Raw genomic sequence first — 17263 nt, forward strand, 5'->3', positions numbered from 1 at the left:
GGGTTTTGTTTGGCCTGAAGGGCATTTTTAAGTGTTTGAATTCATTGTCAACATTTAAAAATTAGAAGATTTCAGTTGACAATCTGGATTCTTGACTCCCCTTGAAACATCAGATCCGGGAACAATGGGCTCACCTTCCAGCGTGGCTCTCGTGGCTGGAGTTGAGTTTCAGCCACTGTCTGGATGGGGAATCCCTTCTCTGCCAGCGCAGCTGTCTTTACTTACTTGTGTGTTGTCACTTGTATTCACTCAGCCTCACCCAGGGCTCTAAAGGCCCAGATCTGGGAACACCCTCTCTCAAAACAAGAGCTGCTCAGGACTTCTGTTAGAAAGCAGTGGAGGCGAGAGGAAGAAAGCCCTGGGTCTGAACCCAGAAAGATGAATTTTAGTCAACGGAGCCGATCCTGGTTCTAGTTTGCCCATCTGTTAAATGAGTTAGATAGGTGGTTCTTAATTGGGAGATGGGAGGGAGAGTCATAATGACAGGGTACAAGTAAAGGTGGGTCTAGCTTGAAAAAACTCCCTAAACGATTTGACGTCCTCCTCCTTGAGAATGACTGACTTGCTTACCTGTGGAAGATCATCTGCAAATCCAAGTGACAACCATCACAAGAGGTTAAGAGCTCAGGCTCTGGATCTGAATGCCAACTCTACCATTTACTTGCTGTGTGATCTTGGGCAAGTGACTTCACCTCTCTGAGACTGGTTTCTCACATACAACCTGAGAAAGGAGGAAGTCAGGCGACAGTTCCCACTTCAAATCCCACTTTGATCTGAAATTAAATCGGATGATATGTATATAGCGCTTAAGATTGTGTAGCACAAAGTAAGGACTCTATATATGTCGATTACTTTTACTACCCACTTCCTAAGGTCGTTTTGAGGATTAAATGAGATAATGAGGTAAAGTGCATAGCAAAGAACAGGGTACATAGTCAATGTTCAGGAAATGGTTACTTACGATTATTATCCATAAAAATTCCAAAGGGATACACTGATTTATCCTTGCCAAAAGCGGCAGAGAGAACTTGGTGATGATTTGACTGGGCGTGGGCAATAAAAGGCAAGGCACTCACAGAGGTTTGAGTCTGAAGTCTGGAAACTAGGAGGATAGAGAACAAGAAGCAAGGAGCAAGAGGATGGACTCTATTTTAAGCCATAGATTCTCAGACTCAAGTAGAAATCTGGCATACCTTTGGGGCGTTAGCTGGAGATCTAGAAGACAGAACCAAGAGTTGCCAATGCCGAGAAAAAAGGATGGATTTGTTGTTCTCATTGTTTTCCTTTTTTTGTGGAAATAAAAATACTGGGACCTTAAACAAGGAAGGCAGGACTCCGAGCTGGTTAACCTCCGGGTTCGCCTGGCATAGGGCCGGCACTGAGCGGTAACCACTAATTCTCTTTGTGGTTTACTGGAAGTGACTTTCCCCTGTCTGAGTCTCAATTTCCTCATCCGTAAAATCAGGAAAAGCAGACCTAGCTCTGAGGGTGTTGTAAGGATTTGAGGTCATGGGTTGGAAATTGCCTGGCTGCAAGTAAATGCATAAATGGGGTCTGGTGTGACAACCCACAACACACCCACCAGAATGGAAAAAAATATTTTAAAGACAGACAGTATCAAGTGTATGCACAATTGGCGGGACTATATGTAAGCAGTTTGACAGTGTCTGCTAAAGCTCAGCACATACCTGTCCCGTGACCGGCAATTCCACGCTTGAGTATATTCCCGTGTTTCTCAAAGAAATGTACCAGAATATTCACAGCACCAGTATAGCCCCAAACTGGGAAATATCCAGTTTCAAGCATATTTACACAACAGAAACCACACATAAATGAAAAGGAAAACTATTCTATTTTTTTTTTAAAGATTGGCACCTGAGCTAACAACTGTTGCCCATTGCCACTTTGTTTTCCTGCTTTTCTTTCTCCCCAAGTCCCCCCAGTACATAGTTGTATGTTTTAGTTGTGGGTCCTCCTAGTTGCAGCATGTGGGACGCCACCTCAACATGGCCTAACGATTGGTTCCGTGGCCGGGCCCAGGATCGGACCCTGGGTCCCTGAAGCTGAGCGCGAGAACTTAGCCACGCAGTCACGGGGTCGGCCGCAAGGAAAACTATTCTTACATGCCGTGTGAATCTCACAGACATATTGTTAAGCAAAAGAAGCCAAATACACAGTACACACTCTATGGGGCCATAGAGAGTTGGAAACAGACAAAAGTAACCCACGCTGTTAGAAATCAGGTAAGTGATAACTTTCAGAGGGAATGGGGGCGGCAGAAAGAGAGCTTGCGCCAGGCTTCTGCGGGCTGCTAACGTTGGGTTTCTTGAGCTGAGTACTGGTTCCACGTGTGTTCACTTTGTGTAAAGCCGTTGAACTATACAGTAATGATTTGTACACGTCTTGAATAAAAAGTTTACTTAACAAAAACTGTAGCTGGTGTGATGAGCAGCAGTGTATCCTGGGGGCTAGATGCACACGCTTTGGGGACAGACAGATCTGGGACCCGGTGCCCTGGCCCTTGAGACTGGCAGTGGCTTGGCCGCTCTGAGCCTGTTTCCTTTCCGTAAAAGAGGGAACGTAGTGTCTGTTAAGATTCAAGAGGTGACGCACGTAAGACTTAAGCACAGGGCCTGGCACAGGTCTGCGTGTCTCCTGCGTGACCCAACTCCTGGCCCCACTGCCTCATTTCCTCCAGCCCCGACGCATGGGTTCTACCTGATTCTCTGCTAATGGTAACGCCGGCTTGGGGCCCCTCACCCTGGGGTGGAGCCCGGTACCGACTGTCACTCTCAGGAGCAGCCAGGGCCTCCCCGTCCCTGCGCGGGGGCCAATCCTCAGGTACAGCCCACGTGGAGACCCCCTAAAACACCTCCTTTGCGGACCCCGGCCCACGGCATCTCCAGCCCCGCCACCGAAGGAGTGCGAAGAGCACTTGGCCACCAAACTCTCCCTGACGGATTGGTGAGTTCCTTGGTCAAAAGAGCGATAGGGCAGCGCCGCCCACTGGCGAGAAAACTCCAGCCCAAGGGGGCTGCCCGAGATGGCGCCACTGGGCACGCGCACCGCCCCGGGCCCGCCCGCGCGTTACGGAGAGCGCATGAGCGAATCTTGGGGGCGGAGCCTAGGGGAAGGCCTTCCCTTCCCTCGTTCCTATGCGGCCTGTCTCGCCCGCTCTCAGCGACGTCTTAAACTACATTTCCCAGAATCCACTCAGGCCCAGGGCTTCCGGTAGCGTCAGCGGAAGCGGTGACTGGATCTGGCCCGGCTGCACAGAGGCCGGCTTGGTCACTATGGAGGAGATAGGCATCCTGGTGGAGAAAACTCAGGTCCGGGGGCGCGTGGCTCGCGGGGAGAGGGCGGGGCGGGCCCGGGACGGGTGCTGAATGACTGCGGGGGTCCCTGGCCGGGTCTGGGTGATTTCGGAGGCCTCGGTGGAGAGCTTGGTGCCGTCCCGAGGCCTGGCTGGGTGCCCGAGCGATGTTAGCCTGGCAGTGAGGCTGGGAAAGCGGGGCTGCGGGATGAGTGACGTTAGAGGTGCTTGGGACTGAATGATTCCGAGGTCTAGCTGGGAGTGCCTCGTGCCATGGGTGGCCCGCCGGGCTTGGGGATGTGTCGGGGTGGGAGTGATGTTTGGGGCTCGGCCGTGGGGCTGAATGATGTCTGAGGCTGGGCTGGGGAGTTGACTGATGTTCGGCTAGGCCGGTGTGGGGTGCTAAGTAATATCTGTGGTCTGGCCGAGTGATGTTTGGAGGCTCCCTGGGGAGCTGGATGACATAAAGGGGCTCATGTGAGTTGGGGTTCTGTGACATGAGGGATCTTCCGGGGGAAACCCGGTAATGTTGGAACTGTCTGAAGGCATGGTGACTTCTCTCTATATGAGAGAGCCATATGACATTAGGAACCTGTTGAGGGGGGCTGGGGGCATTGGGGTCTGGTAAGGAGGTGATGTGAAATTTAGGCCCTAGTTGGGAGTTGGGTGACTTTGGGGACATGTTACAAGTGGCATATGATAGCAGAAGATCTGTTTGGGGGGGGGCAGTTGATAGAAGGGGCCTTTTAGGGGCTGGATGACAGTAGGAGACTATTTAGGGGGCTGAGAGGTTTCCAGGGTCTGTTTAGAGGGGCCAAATGGTGTCAGGAGTCTGTTAGAGGCTGAGTGATTCATGGTGAGTGGCGAGGGGGCTCTAGATTCTTTCATGAGGGGACCCTCTTCTTCCAACCTGAGTTTCTCCCCTTGTTCTAGGATGAGATCCCAGCCCTGTCTGTGTCACGGCCCCAGACTGGCCTGTCCTTCCTGGGACCCGAGCCAGAGGACCTGGAGGACCTGTACAGCCGCTACAAGGTACATTCAGCCCCAATCCAGATGGTGCACAGGACCCGGCATCCCGTCCTCCACCCCCTGTCCACCGCTCCGTGGCTCAGCAAGGCCTGGAGCCATCCCTCACCTCTCCGCTCTGTGCCCACAGAAGCTGCAGCAGGAGCTGGAGTTCCTGGAGGTACAGGAGGAGTACATCAAGGATGAGCAGAAGAACCTGAAGAAGGAGTTCCTCCACGCCCAGGAGGAGGTGAAGCGCATCCAGAGCATCCCGCTCGTCATCGGACAGTTTCTGGAGGCTGTGGATCAGAACACAGCCATCGTGGGCTCCACCACAGGTGCGCGGGTGGGTGGCGAGGGCGCGCCTCCTCCACTCATCTGTTCGTTCAACGACTGGTGACTGTTTTCTGCCACGTGCCAGGAACAGTGCTAGGGTCTTACAGCAGCAAACGAGGCAAGACTGTGTAAAGGGTGTTTTGCAAAATGTTTCACATTCTCTCTCTCTCTCCATACACGTGTGTATTTTTTATATATATGTATACATATATACATCTGTATACACTAAACATATACCATAAGTTTCACCAAATCATGTTTAGCCCTACTATGTGTGACACACTCTGATGTTTCCTGTTCTGCTTTAGTCTGTTTTTGTTTTAAACAGTGTTCTGGCTATGACCCTATAAATTGACCTCATGACTACTACTGAGTTGGGACCTGCAATTTGAAACCGTGGGTGAAGTGTTAAGAGATTGGGCTCTCGGAGGACTCAGTATGTGGTAGCTGCTGTTATTAGCATGGGTCCAGGCCTGCCCTTAGGATGCTCGTTGTCTCTGCATCTTCTCTGTCTTTTTTTTGCCTCTGGCCTCTGCTCCTTTGGTCCAAGCTCTGTTCTTATAAAGGTGGAGAAAGGGGTGTGACCGGACCTGGAATTGGACTGATGGGCTAGTAGTGAGGTGGTGAATGGTGGATACCCGGAATGAGGCCTGTGTCTTTGACCTGTAGGACTCAGGGGGACAGTGGGGCTATCCCTCAGATGGCAACACGGGCAGAGGAGTAGGTCTGGAGGGAGACAGCGAGGGCAGTCTAGGCCATCACAGGGAGGTGTCCGGCAGGCTGCTGGACCTGGACAGCCGGGCCTGAAGGTCAGGAGAGAGATTGAGACTGGAAACAGATGTGTGTATCACCGCCATATATGTAGAAGGTGGATCGGAGAGCTGGGACTGGAGGCTGGGTGAATAGGGCGGAGTCCGGTGCAGAGACCTGGACGGGAGAGGACAGGGCTGGATCAGGGCAGGGGCCACGGGGAGGAGAGGAGAGGGTGGTGGAGAGACATTCGGGAGGCTGGGTGGAAGGTCACAGCGACTGATGTACTGTGGTGGGAAGGAGAGAAAGGTCCAGCACGAGGCTTGCGGCTCTGCCTGGTGACCCGGGACTGCGGGCCTCCCTGAGCCAGACAGGAGGGGCAGCCCAATTTGGAGGAAGATCCCGAGAACACATTGGGATGTGGTGAACGAGAGAGAGACTGGTGACGTCCAGTGGGGGCATTCCAGGAGGCTGCTGGTCCCCCGGGGCTGGGCCTCAAGAGAGATTTGGAGCTAAAGATAGATGAAGCTGTTCATGTGGATGTGGGGAATGGACTGGAGGAGGCAAGACAGAGGCCAGGAGGGCCAGTTGGGATCTGAGTGAGAGATACTGGTGGCCTGGAGGATGCAACTGTGAGGTGGCGGGGAGGGACGAGTTTTGAGGTTCTGGCTCTTCTCATTTTCCCCTCTCCCTTCCTGTCGCCTTCCCAAAGGCTCCAACTACTATGTGCGCATCCTGAGCACCATTGACCGCGAGCTGCTCAAGCCCAACGCCTCGGTGGCCCTCCACAAGCACAGCAACGCCCTGGTGGACGTGCTGCCTCCTGAGGCCGACAGCAGCATCATGATGCTCACCTCAGGTAACGGGGCAGCCCAGGGCCGGGGAGGCCCGAAGGGACCCTGTGGGCCAGGCTGGGAGCCCCGGCTCTGCTCTCCCACCAGACCAGAAGCCAGACGTGATGTACGCCGACATCGGGGGCATGGACATCCAGAAGCAGGAGGTGCGGGAGGCCGTGGAGCTCCCGCTCACGCACTTCGAACTCTACAAGCAGGTGAGGCGCTGGGTGGCAGGGAAGGGAGAGGCCTCGCTGGAGTTGGTGACGGGACTCCCTGGCTCATCCTTCTTTCTCCACCTCTGCATTCCAGATTGGCATCGATCCTCCCCGAGGCGTCCTCATGTACGGCCCGCCTGGCTGCGGGAAGACCATGTTGGCAAAGGCTGTGGCCCATCACACGACAGGTGAGCCGCTCGGCCCCTCTCCCGAGCTCTGTCCTGGGCTCTTCCGAGGGCCTTGCCCCATGTCTTTCATTCTGCCCTGGAACTGACAGCACAGTGAGTAAGAACACGCGCCCTGGGGTCAGAGCCCCGGTGTGCGTCTTCCTTACTAGCTGTGCCGTCCTGGGGAGGTGACGTCACCTCCTCGTGCCTCAGTTTCCTCATCTAATGGAGAACTCACTTCGCAGCCTGATTGTGAGGAGTGAATGAAATAACGCAGCGTTCTTCCTCCGGTGTGTTGTGACCCGTTAGTAATAATGAATTCAAATTCATGGGTTGCCACCAGCATTTTAAAAAATGCAACAGAACCAGAAATGGCAGAATCTATCCCACATAGTAAGCGCTCGTCTTGTTTTCTGAAACGTTGCACACACATGGGCACACACATACATGCTTGTGGTTGTTTCTAAATGTATTTCTTAGTGTAGGTTCCAGACAGAAATGTCTGAAAGTCACTGTATTACTGTTTGTAAAGCCTGGGGACAGGCCTTGGCACATCTTAAAATCCTAATACCTGTGGGTCAGGGAGTTTGAAAGCTGGCTCCCCAGCACTGCTGAGTAAGTCAGTTCATGTGACCAACTTATGTAAGGAAGTCAGTTTATGTAACTGCTCAGTGAATTAGCCTCTCCGTGACTCCAATCCCTATTTTTCTGGGTTATTCAGAGGATTAAATCAATATAAAGCTTCTAGACCCATATGTGGCCCGAGGTCAGTGGACAGTAAATGTTAGCCACGGTCATGATCCATTTGCTTAGCAGTTCACTGGGCTTCTGCTCTGGCAGGCCCTGGGCTGGGAGATGGCGATGCGTCAGACGTGTCCCCTACGTTGGAGAATCTCCCAGTGTGACTGGGGAAAGGACTGATACACACTTAGAACTCAGTCATTGAGAGGATATTTATTGAGCACCTAACATGTGCCAAGCTGTATTCTAGGAACAGTGAGGAGGCCCCTGCAGCTAAAGCCAAGTGGGCACGGGGGCTCACGGTTGGAGGGGAGGTCAAGTGGGGAGAGTCTGCAGAGTAGCAAATACTCCAGGGAAGCAAGGAGGGTAGTGGGATTGCCCTAAAAGGAGAGTGTGTCAATCCACGCAGACTAGGCCTCTCTGATAGGGGTTCCCAGAGGAAGCGAGGTGTGAGGAGTTTGTCAGGCACACAGTTGGGAGAGGGCATCCAAGTCAGAGGGAATAGCATGTGTAAAGGCCCTGGGGTGGGAAAGAACTCAATTAGAGAATCGTGAGTACACCCTGACTAAACTCCACAGGGCAGGGACCTTGTGCATTGGTTCTTTTCTACGTTTCCAGGGCCCTCCCAGTAACTGAACTGTGGTAGGTACTGAGAAAATGTTTGTTGAGTGGCTGGCTGAGGGAGGGGCTGTGCTTTGAAAGACTGTTCTGGCAGCTGGAGGTGAACTGGCAGGAGGAGAAATCTGACAGCCAGTTAGAAGACTAGTGGTCCGGAGGACAGATAAGGGTGGCCTTGGGTAGGGGCCTCGGGGATGGACTGAAGAGAGGTAGGGTTAAGGGGTAAGAGTGATAGGATTTACTTGTTGACCAGATGTGGTTGGCAAGAAGGGGGCGTTAGGAGCAAGTCCCGGTCTCGGGCTGGCGCCATCAAGTGCTGGTTGATGACCTTCACAGGGCTGGGGAACAACAGATTGGCGTAGGGGGAGCTGGAGTGGGACACGCTGCATTCCAGTGACCAGGAAACACTCACTGAGACGCACTGAGAGACCGGGAGGACAGGGAAGGCGAGCGTGGGGCGGAACTGCAATGATGGAGGGGCAGAGGCAGGCCGAGGGGCCAGGGTCAGATCTGGGAATCCCAGGATTTTCACCTTGGACGCCTGCAGAGCAGCCAAGTAAATGTGGGGCCAAAAGCAAGGCGGTTGGGGTGCGTTTAGGGCAGGAAAAGTCAGAAAGCCCGAGATTTGGATGTTGAACGAGCCCTCAGGTGACACAGGTCCTGGGGAGGAGGGACCCCTTGAGCCAGCTGTGAACTCTGAATTTTAGGGCGTGTCGAGGCAGGACCGCAATTTGCACAACTCCTAGTTTATGGCATTAAACCTCCCGCTCTACACAGTGGCCTGTGTGACTCCCTCCTCTGTGGTGGCTGCACCGAGGGTCCCGGAGGTTGCTCTGGGCAACAGAAAGCCACATCCAGTCACTAGCAAACCAGCTGAAATTTAAGAAACAAAGGTTACAAAAGAGAGGCCTGGAACAAACCTGTCTTCAGCCTCCTTGCCACTTGCCGCTTATGTCAGAACATGTGTTTAGGGTCCCTGACTCTTGCATAATATTCACAAGTGGGTCCTTGTAGCCAACGGAACTCGGAGCCTTGCTGAGGCAGTATGATGCCCTAGTGTGTGGACAGCCTCTCTGTTTTCTTACTGATTTTTCAAGCCCTCTGGAAATCCAGATTTTTTTGTATCTTGGTTTCCACGAACGTCTCTAGCTCTTCTCCATACGCGCATGTTGGAGCACAGACGGATTTGTTTTTTCTTTTTTTAATATCCTGATTTTTTAATGTTGGGCCAAAAAACGACACGTGTGGGCAGGATTTGTGATTGGGCTGCTGGGTCGCTGTGGGGCACGAGCAGATGGCTGGTCTTCTGGCCGGATCTGGGACCCAGCCCAGGGCATGAGAGAATGACCTGGCTGCTTGGAGTGGATGTCCAAAGAAAGGGCTGTCCTCAGGGGATCCTCAGTGTCCGTTAAAGCAGAATGGGCCCTACAGGGGGCCCATCCTCATCTAACCCCTGTCATCCTGCCGTCAGCTGCCTTCATCCGGGTCGTGGGGTCCGAGTTTGTACAGAAGTACCTGGGCGAAGGCCCCCGCATGGTCCGGGACGTGTTCCGCCTGGCCAAGGAGAACGCACCTGCCATCATCTTCATAGATGAGATTGATGCCATCGCCACCAAGAGATTCGACGCACAGACGGGGGGTGAGTGATGCCCAGACAGGACCTGGGGTCTTGGGCAGGCTTGTTGTACGGCATGCCATGGACTGACTGTGTTGCACGCTCTCCAGCGGACAGGGAGGTGCAGAGAATCCTGCTAGAGCTGCTGAATCAAATGGATGGATTCGACCAGAACGTCAACGTCAAGGTTTGGGGTTCGGGATGGGCAGGGGGAGGTGGAGTGTGGGAGTCAGGGAAGGAGGGAGGCTGGCATGGGAGGGGGCAGGCATCACGAAGGAAGGAGGGTGTAGTGCGGATGGAGGCCTGAGCCGGGCTGTCCCCAATGCCAGGTGATCATGGCCACGAACCGAGCAGACACCCTGGACCCGGCCCTGCTGCGGCCGGGACGCCTGGACCGGAAAATTGAATTTCCCCTCCCTGACCGCCGTCAGAAGAGATTGATTTTCTCCACGATCACCAGCAAGATGAATCTCTCCGAGGAGGTTGACTTGGAAGATTGTATCCTGCCCTGGACGTGAGGGAGGGTCCCAGCTGGGAAGGGGCGTGGATCTTCAGCTCCACCTCTGCCATCGCCACAGCCAGGGCGGGGGCTGGGGACGGAGAGCCCAAGGATGGCTTCCAGCTCTAGGCTTCCACCTAGAGTGCTTTCCTTAAGTCACACGCTGCAGATGTGGCCCGACCAGATAAGATTTCAGGAGCCGACATCAACTCCATCTGTCAGGAGGTGAGTGATGGCTTCTCTCTGGATCCGGGCAGGGGCCGTGCGAAGACCTTCCTCTTCGAGACCACTCTGCTGCAGTCCTTCGGCCCCTCATGGTCTCCCTGGGGTCTCGGGCCCCGCCTGTCTCTTCCTCCACCATCCCTAGGGTGGGGGCACAGGGAGTGGATTGTAACTGTCGTCCCTCAACAGAGCGGAATGTTGGCCGTCCGCGAGAACCGCTACATTGTTCTGGCCAAGGACTTCGAGAAGGCGTACAAGACGGTCATCAAGAAGGACGAGCAGGAGCATGAGTTTTACAAGTGACCCCTGTCCCCACTCCCAGGGGCCGGGGACTTCCCTCACCTCCCCAACCTCTGTCCCAAGACCTAGTTCTCATTTCTCTTTACCCGGGATTGGTTTATTCAATAAATAGACAAAGTTGAGTCCGTTTAATTTCCTTGTAGCAGTTTACCTCCGTCAGAACCTGGGCCTTGACTGGGATCCTCTGTGCCTCCTGCTCTCCTCACAGATGAGCTGCTGAGACACGTGGCCTGGGTTACAGCTGGAGAGAAGCAAGAATTCCAACCAGATCATTTCAGAAACTTGGGGAAAGAGATGGAAAATGAACCTCAGTCCTCAGCCCTTGACCACAGAATAAAGCCCCATACGTCTCCCCAACCCCGTTTCCTACAGGTAGAAAACCATTTGAGTCTTTGGCAGTTCCTGCCTTTGTCACACTCAGAGGGAGTATCAAGGACAGAGAGCCGACCCTGCAGAGTCGCCAGAGCATGCTGAGGGCGGGGGAAGGTGGATGCCTGGGGTCCGCGAATGTCTCTGGCTCTGCTCCACACGGTCTCGTTGGGGCACAGACGCGTTTGGTTGGACCACTGCGCACTCTCTGTTGAGGTATGTCCGTTTAGACACCTCGGCGGGGGCAGCCTTCCCTGGTGCCCCAAGTGGGGCAGGAACTCTCCCCTGCGCCCCCCCAGCCCTGTGCACGTGCCCTGCTTGGCGCTGCTCACGTCCCCTCCTCCAGAGCGGAGCCCCCTGTGGTCAGGGATCGTACCTTGATTCCAGTTCAGGTCCCAGCGCCTGCACATGGTGGACATTCAGCTAATGTTTCTGGAACAAATATCCGAATGTCATTATCTATTCAGAGTGAGATGGGAGGAAGGTATAAGGAAAAACAGTCTGGGAGTCACAGGTCCTGGAAGGGCGGCGGTGATTCCTCCAGAGAAGCCTGGCAGGTTGAGCGGGGAATGAACTGCTCCCGCTCCTGGAACCTCACTGACACAGAGTAAGAGGTAAGAGAGCGAGGCGTGAGTCACAAGGACAGGAGCAGAGGAGAAGGCAGCAACACCGTTTTGCAAAGTGGCAGACGCCTGCTCACTGAGTAGCAGACCTGAGGAACACGGACCTGAACGGAGGGAAACCCAGGCAGGGTCCCATCAGAAGTGAGAAGTGCCCGGTTCTGGGGGTGAGGGCTGGAAGAGGAGGACTGGGTAAAAGAAAGGCTATCTACAAATCAGAGTTCCTACGTGCAGCGTGCTTGGAACCTGGTGTGCAGTCAGTCCACGAGCTGTCGTTAGTCCGGGTCCTGTGACCGTCTCCGGCCTGGCTGAAGACCGCAGGTTTACCCTGGAAAGGCTGGACCGCGATCTCGGCTGGGGCACGGAGCGAGAGGGTGCCGTGCTGAAGATGGGAGTAAGTGAGCTCAAGCAGGCAGGGCAAGGAGGAAAAAAGGGGGTGGTGAAGCCACCTCAAGTCATCTTTTACATTCAGTAGTTACTAATATCTAAAACTGATAATTTGACAAAAGCCTATCACTTAGAAATAATGGAAGTAAATTTCCAAAGAAACAAGAACTGGAAGTAGTCGTCTCTTGGAAGTAGACAGAAATATGGGGCGGGGGTGCCACGGGAACGCTTCGGGTTTGTTACACACTTTCTACAATATCTGACCTTTTAGATACTTAAAAAAATGACAATAACAAAACCACGGGGGAAAAAAGAATCTTAAAGCCAGTAGACATTTGGAAGGGGGAGGGTAAAGGAGGGAAATTGCTGAAGTGTCGAAACACACCCTCAACATCAGTGATGGAGGGCGAAGAGACTTGGGAAAGAGAACAAAGCCACGTGCCCCAGAAGTGACAGCAAAGAAAATAATAGGGGGAGGGAGGGTAGCAAGCCCCGTGGCCAAGTGGTTGAGTTTGTGCGCTCCACCTCGGCGGCCCAGGTTTTGCTGGTTCGGATCCTGGGCGCGGACGTGGCACCGCTCGTCAGGCCGCGGTGAGGTGGACTCCCACACAGCACAGCCAGAGGCACTCACAACTAGAATACACCACTATGTGCGGGGGGGCTTTGGGGAGAAGAATTAATAAAAGAAAAGAAAATTGGCAACAGTTGTTAGCTCAGGGGCCAATCTTTAAAAAAAAGAAAAGAACGGGGCCAGGCGGGGGGAGGCGGGGGTGGGGGGGGAGGCGACAGAATATCGCCACCACCTGAAAGGATCATCCGTCTTGGGGTCAGGATTGTGGGTTCCGGCAACTTGAAGCATCTGCCTTACACTCTGTCACTCAGAGTCCTCATCTGTTAAACGGGTGTCATGCCCCCGTCCCAAGGATGGCGGAGTGCGTGAAATAGACGTGAACGGCAGAAAGCACCAGCTAACGGGGACGGAACCCCACAGTCCTCCCCAAGAACTGTGAAGACCGCTCTGGCAAGATACCCTCTCTGAGTCCATAAAACAGACTGCTCCCTCAGCAGGACTGTAATCCGGTGCTTTGGTTGGTGTTGCCGCTGCTGGGACGTGTTCGCTCGCGCCCCCTTCCGTGGCCTCCATTCTGGAGGGAGTCACGTTTCAGAGATGAATCAGACCCGGTCCCTTTGTCAAGGACCTCGCGGTGCAGAGCGGAGGCCGAGGAAGGAAACCCCGAAGTTCTATTCTAATGACGGGGTCGACTTTCTCTGCTTGACGGAGCTGGCCTTTAATCGTGGTCTCAGAAAAATACGAAGGAATCTGAAAGATGATTAGGACGGAATGTTCTCTAGGGTTCTCGAGTCATTTTTACATTTGCCCTGACCCCTCATCCAAGTTAAAGCTCCCGGAGAATCTTGGAGAAGATCTGGAGAGCCCGAGGCGGAGACCGTTTGTTTTCTCTAACCATCCTCACGACACTTTACGGGGCCTTTCTCCATTTCCTTTAGGTGAAATGACCCCAAACAACTAGGCAAGAGTGACCTTGGTTAATACAATTCCTCCAGGGGTTCAAGGCCTCTGGAGCAGCGCTCTGCATTTCAAAGTCACTTTCTGCATTTTGAAAGTAAGCAAGGGGCTGAGACCAGTGGGAGCAGAAGCTGCCACAAGAATAACGTTACAATTAACCACACATGTGTTACGTCAGCGCCCTCCAGCCCCAGACCCCAGGAGCACGCCTGTAGCTGAATAAACTGGGGTTAGTGCTTACAACAAGGAGGGACACACACCAGGGGAAGCTGCTGGGCGTCTCAGGAAGAGGGTGTTAGAAAAGACTTCTTCAAGTTTTTGGGGTTCTGTTAGGTGATTTGGGGCGCTTTTCAGGAAGCAGGACTTTGCTCTGGGTTGGATGCTGTCAGGAAGCAAGAGGAATTTTATGACGATCGGACAGTCATCAATCTTACCCATAGTGAAGGCAGACCAGAGTGAGGAGGCTAAAGCTGTGACTGGTAAGAAGCAGGGGCCACCCACATTAGTGGGGAGAGGGGGCTTGGGGTATATTGTGTGGGTTGCCCAGAGACCCTGTTTTTGTCTGTGCTTAGACAAAATTATGAAGTGGCCTTGCTTCCTCTCCCTTCATTATGGTCTCAGAGTGACCTTGATCTGAGAGTTCTGTGAGATCGTTTATGTCCAACAGGAGCATAATGTGACCTAAATGTGAGCACCAGGCCGGCTTTCAACACCACTGAGGCCTACCAGTAAGTGTCAGACCAGTTCCTAGATGTCAGGGTTTCCGTTCTCAATTACATACTACTGTGTAAAGCGATTTGCTGAACAGCCTGGGCACTCTTACATCTTAAAAGTGGAATCTATCTTTTTTTTTTTTTTTTTGGTGAGGAAGATTGGCCCTGAGCTAACATCTGTTGCCAATCTTCCTCTTTGTTTTTTTTCTCCCCAAAGCCCAGGTACACGATTGTATATCCTTCCTAGTTCTTCTATGTGGGATGTCACCACAGTATGGCTTGAAGAGCAGTGTGTAGGTCCACACCCAGGATCCCAACTGGCAAACCCTGGGGCTGGCAAACTAGAGCGTGTGAACTTAACCACTACACCACAGGGCCAGCCCCTTAGACGTGGAATCTTTAAAGCAAGTATTTTCCTGCCAAGGGAAATACAGATCTCTTTCCTCTGTTCCACTCTGCAAAGACGAGGGGAAGAAAAAATTTAAATATATGTAAACCTTTTTGTTTATTTGTTAATTGTAAAAAATAACACATATAAAGGTGCCCAAAATAGAAATGTATAATGTAACAACTTATTATAAATATAACACTTGTGTAAACATTATCCAAGGACCAGGGGGAGGTTTCCACTGAAACAGAAATTCCTACACCACTGTCCACCCATAGGCAGTGACGATCCATTTTCTGAAGATATGTTTGCGATCACTGCAATAAAGGTTGCCCCCTGGCTTTATGCAGCAACACTGTGGACACATGTCCATCATCTCTAGCATTTTTGCAGGTTTCATGATTCTTTAGTAATATTTCCTTTGGGTACTACCCAGGGTCAGTAAGCCTGTGTCAGATGAGATGACAGCGTGTGTACCATTAGGCAGTTAAAAATGACTGTTGATCTCGGAGTACCAATGCAGCAACATGCCAAGTGTCACCACAGTCCGCAGAGACCAGAAGCCATGTCATGATGGCACGGATCACACCACAGCCATCCCAGATGACCCAAACACTGTCTTCCACGTCAGCCTCAGAGGAAGCGGAGGAGAATGATAACTTTCAGCCAGAAGAACGCCGTGCTCAATGTCCTGATGGCCACATCTTCTTTTCACTTGGCCTCACAAATTATCTCTAAACATTACTTGGACATTTCACCTTTTCTTCAGGATCTTAAGGTGCATATACTGTCTTACGTGATGGGATAGGTGGCCCAAGTGGAGTCGCTCAGCACGGTGACTCCCGCTGAAGCAGGAAGCCGTCAGGCCAGGCAGATGCTGGAACCCAGACACCTGCAAGGGACAGCAGGGTGGCACAACCCCCAGAAGTGAGCCTGGCGACCTGAGTGGCCCAGTACCTGCTTATATTTATATCTATGGATACAGATAATTGTGAGTTCATACCATTACATCTAGTTTCAACCTAACATCACAAGGTTCATTCTTATTTTCTCCTTTTCCACATCTGAATTCCTTGCTCCGACAGCGAAAAACCTGGCTCCCATTGCCCTTAGCATATTTACCTACTTGATCAGCCCCCCTGTGTGTAACAAACTCCCATCACAGCTGCCGCCCCTCCCCCACGCAGATACTTTCCTCCCCCTACTTGGGTTCTGACCCTCACCACCTCCTACCTGACCCACAGGAATGTCCCCAATGCCCCTATTTGGGCGCCAACACTCGATGCTAGGCGGTTCTCATACCCAGATGCCCTCTTCACCCAGCTTGGGCTCTGAAGTCGCATGCAGGGCAGTGCTCCTGTGTGGACACTCTCCTTACCCTGCTGAGAGTGACACAGCCATGCTGGTCCGTCCCACCACTTGGAATGCCCCCTCGTGAGCTCTGTCACCATGCACCAAGCCACCCTCTGCACGAACACCCTCCTTATCCTGCTCAGGCCCCCAAACCCTGCTCTGAGCCCATCTTATGACATTAGGAGTGAATTGTGCAGAAAAGGAAGGGAAGAGGAAGAGCAAAATGTGTTATAATTTGAAATAAAGCAAGCCATTCTCTGATGGACTAAATGTGCACGGCCTTACACATGTCCCTTGCCTTGATGAGCCCAGGTTTTGTCTTCAGAACGTAGGACTAACAAAGTCTGACCCACAGTTCAGGACAGCTGACTCTAGTCGTGGGCTCACTATTCTCTGGCATACTGCTTTTGCAAGCAGAAAGCGATTTCCTCAGCCCAAGATTCTCAAACGGGTCCACCAAAGACCCCTAACAGCAGAGAAGAGTGGAAAAAATTCTTTCATATTCTAGCAAAGGTACTATGATTTGCATTTTTCTCTCTGAAAAAATTCATTTGATTCTATATAAAAAGACAAAATTATTTGGCAGATAAATTGCAAATCTTTGGGCCAAGTCTTCCAATAAAGCTGATGCTGCAACAAGATACAACATATTCTCTTCCCGCCGCAGAAGCATAGGCCTGTGGTTGCACGTGATCATATACACAGAGCCACAATTCTACCGGCACCCACGATGTTCCAACCCAGATACTCAAAATCCCACACCCCCGCCTTCCTACAGCCTTGCCTGCGCCCGGCCACTCAACGATCCCAGTGGCACAACGACCCACACGGCCACACCATCACACACATATCACCACGCTCACGGTCCAGCACAGCCACAATCTCCCACCGAGCCCGTCACCTCACTGCTCACAGCCACGCATCACAGTCCCAGGGTACTTTCTGTGGCCTCCCTACCGTCAGATGCCATCTCGCACCCACAGCACTGCACACACGCGGAACAGCCAGAGAGGCGCAGTCGGTCCCCTCCCTCACAGTGACACACGCACGCTCTCAGGACAGGCACCTATTCTTTAAAATACACATATAAGGCTCCTGCTGTGTACCAGATGCCACCCAAGCGCCGGGACTACCTCAGGGGAAGAACTGGACCGCCGAGCGCATACCCGCGTGCGACCCCGAGGCCGAGCTCATGCGCTCTGAGGAGGCTGGCACAGCCGGTCCCTGAGAGCCGGGCTGGAGCCGCCAGTCCCGCGTGCGCATGCGTATTCGCAGCCCAAGTCCACTG

The 17263-nt window shown here is 52.8% G+C and overlaps 1 protein-coding gene and 1 long non-coding RNA gene across 3 annotated transcripts; one reads left to right on the plus strand and one right to left on the minus strand.

Annotated features, from left to right (window-relative positions):
• Positions 1 to 3167: 3167 nt before the first annotated feature.
• PSMC4 (proteasome 26S subunit, ATPase 4) lies at positions 3168 to 10739 on the plus strand. Of its 2 annotated transcripts, none has more exons than XM_008532081.2 (11): positions 3168 to 3329; positions 4247 to 4345; positions 4470 to 4656; positions 6117 to 6263; positions 6346 to 6455; positions 6550 to 6643; positions 9453 to 9620; positions 9707 to 9783; positions 9926 to 10094; positions 10265 to 10320; positions 10507 to 10739. In XM_008532081.2, the coding sequence occupies exons 1-11, from the start codon at positions 3294 to 3296 to the stop codon at positions 10618 to 10620; spliced, it is 1257 nt and encodes a 418-aa protein (XP_008530303.1). In that variant the 5' UTR covers positions 3168 to 3293; the 3' UTR covers positions 10621 to 10739. The 2 variants fall into 2 exon arrangements, with proteins under 2 accessions (XP_008530303.1, XP_070413849.1); XM_070557748.1 differs by having other exon boundaries at positions 3175 to 3329; positions 10463 to 10739.
• A 3975-nt stretch (positions 10740 to 14714) lies between these two features.
• LOC139073494 (uncharacterized) lies at positions 14715 to 17238 on the minus strand. The gene is made up of 2 exons (XR_011522291.1): positions 17109 to 17238; positions 14715 to 15514 (listed from the first exon to the last, which is right to left on the minus strand). It is a non-coding gene; the product is annotated as an uncharacterized lncRNA (long non-coding RNA).
• Positions 17239 to 17263: the final 25 nt, after the last annotated feature.

This window comes from Equus przewalskii, chromosome 9, assembly GCF_037783145.1.
Source record: "Equus przewalskii isolate Varuska chromosome 9, EquPr2, whole genome shotgun sequence".
In the NCBI taxonomy this organism is placed as follows: domain Eukaryota; kingdom Metazoa; phylum Chordata; class Mammalia; order Perissodactyla; family Equidae; genus Equus; species Equus przewalskii.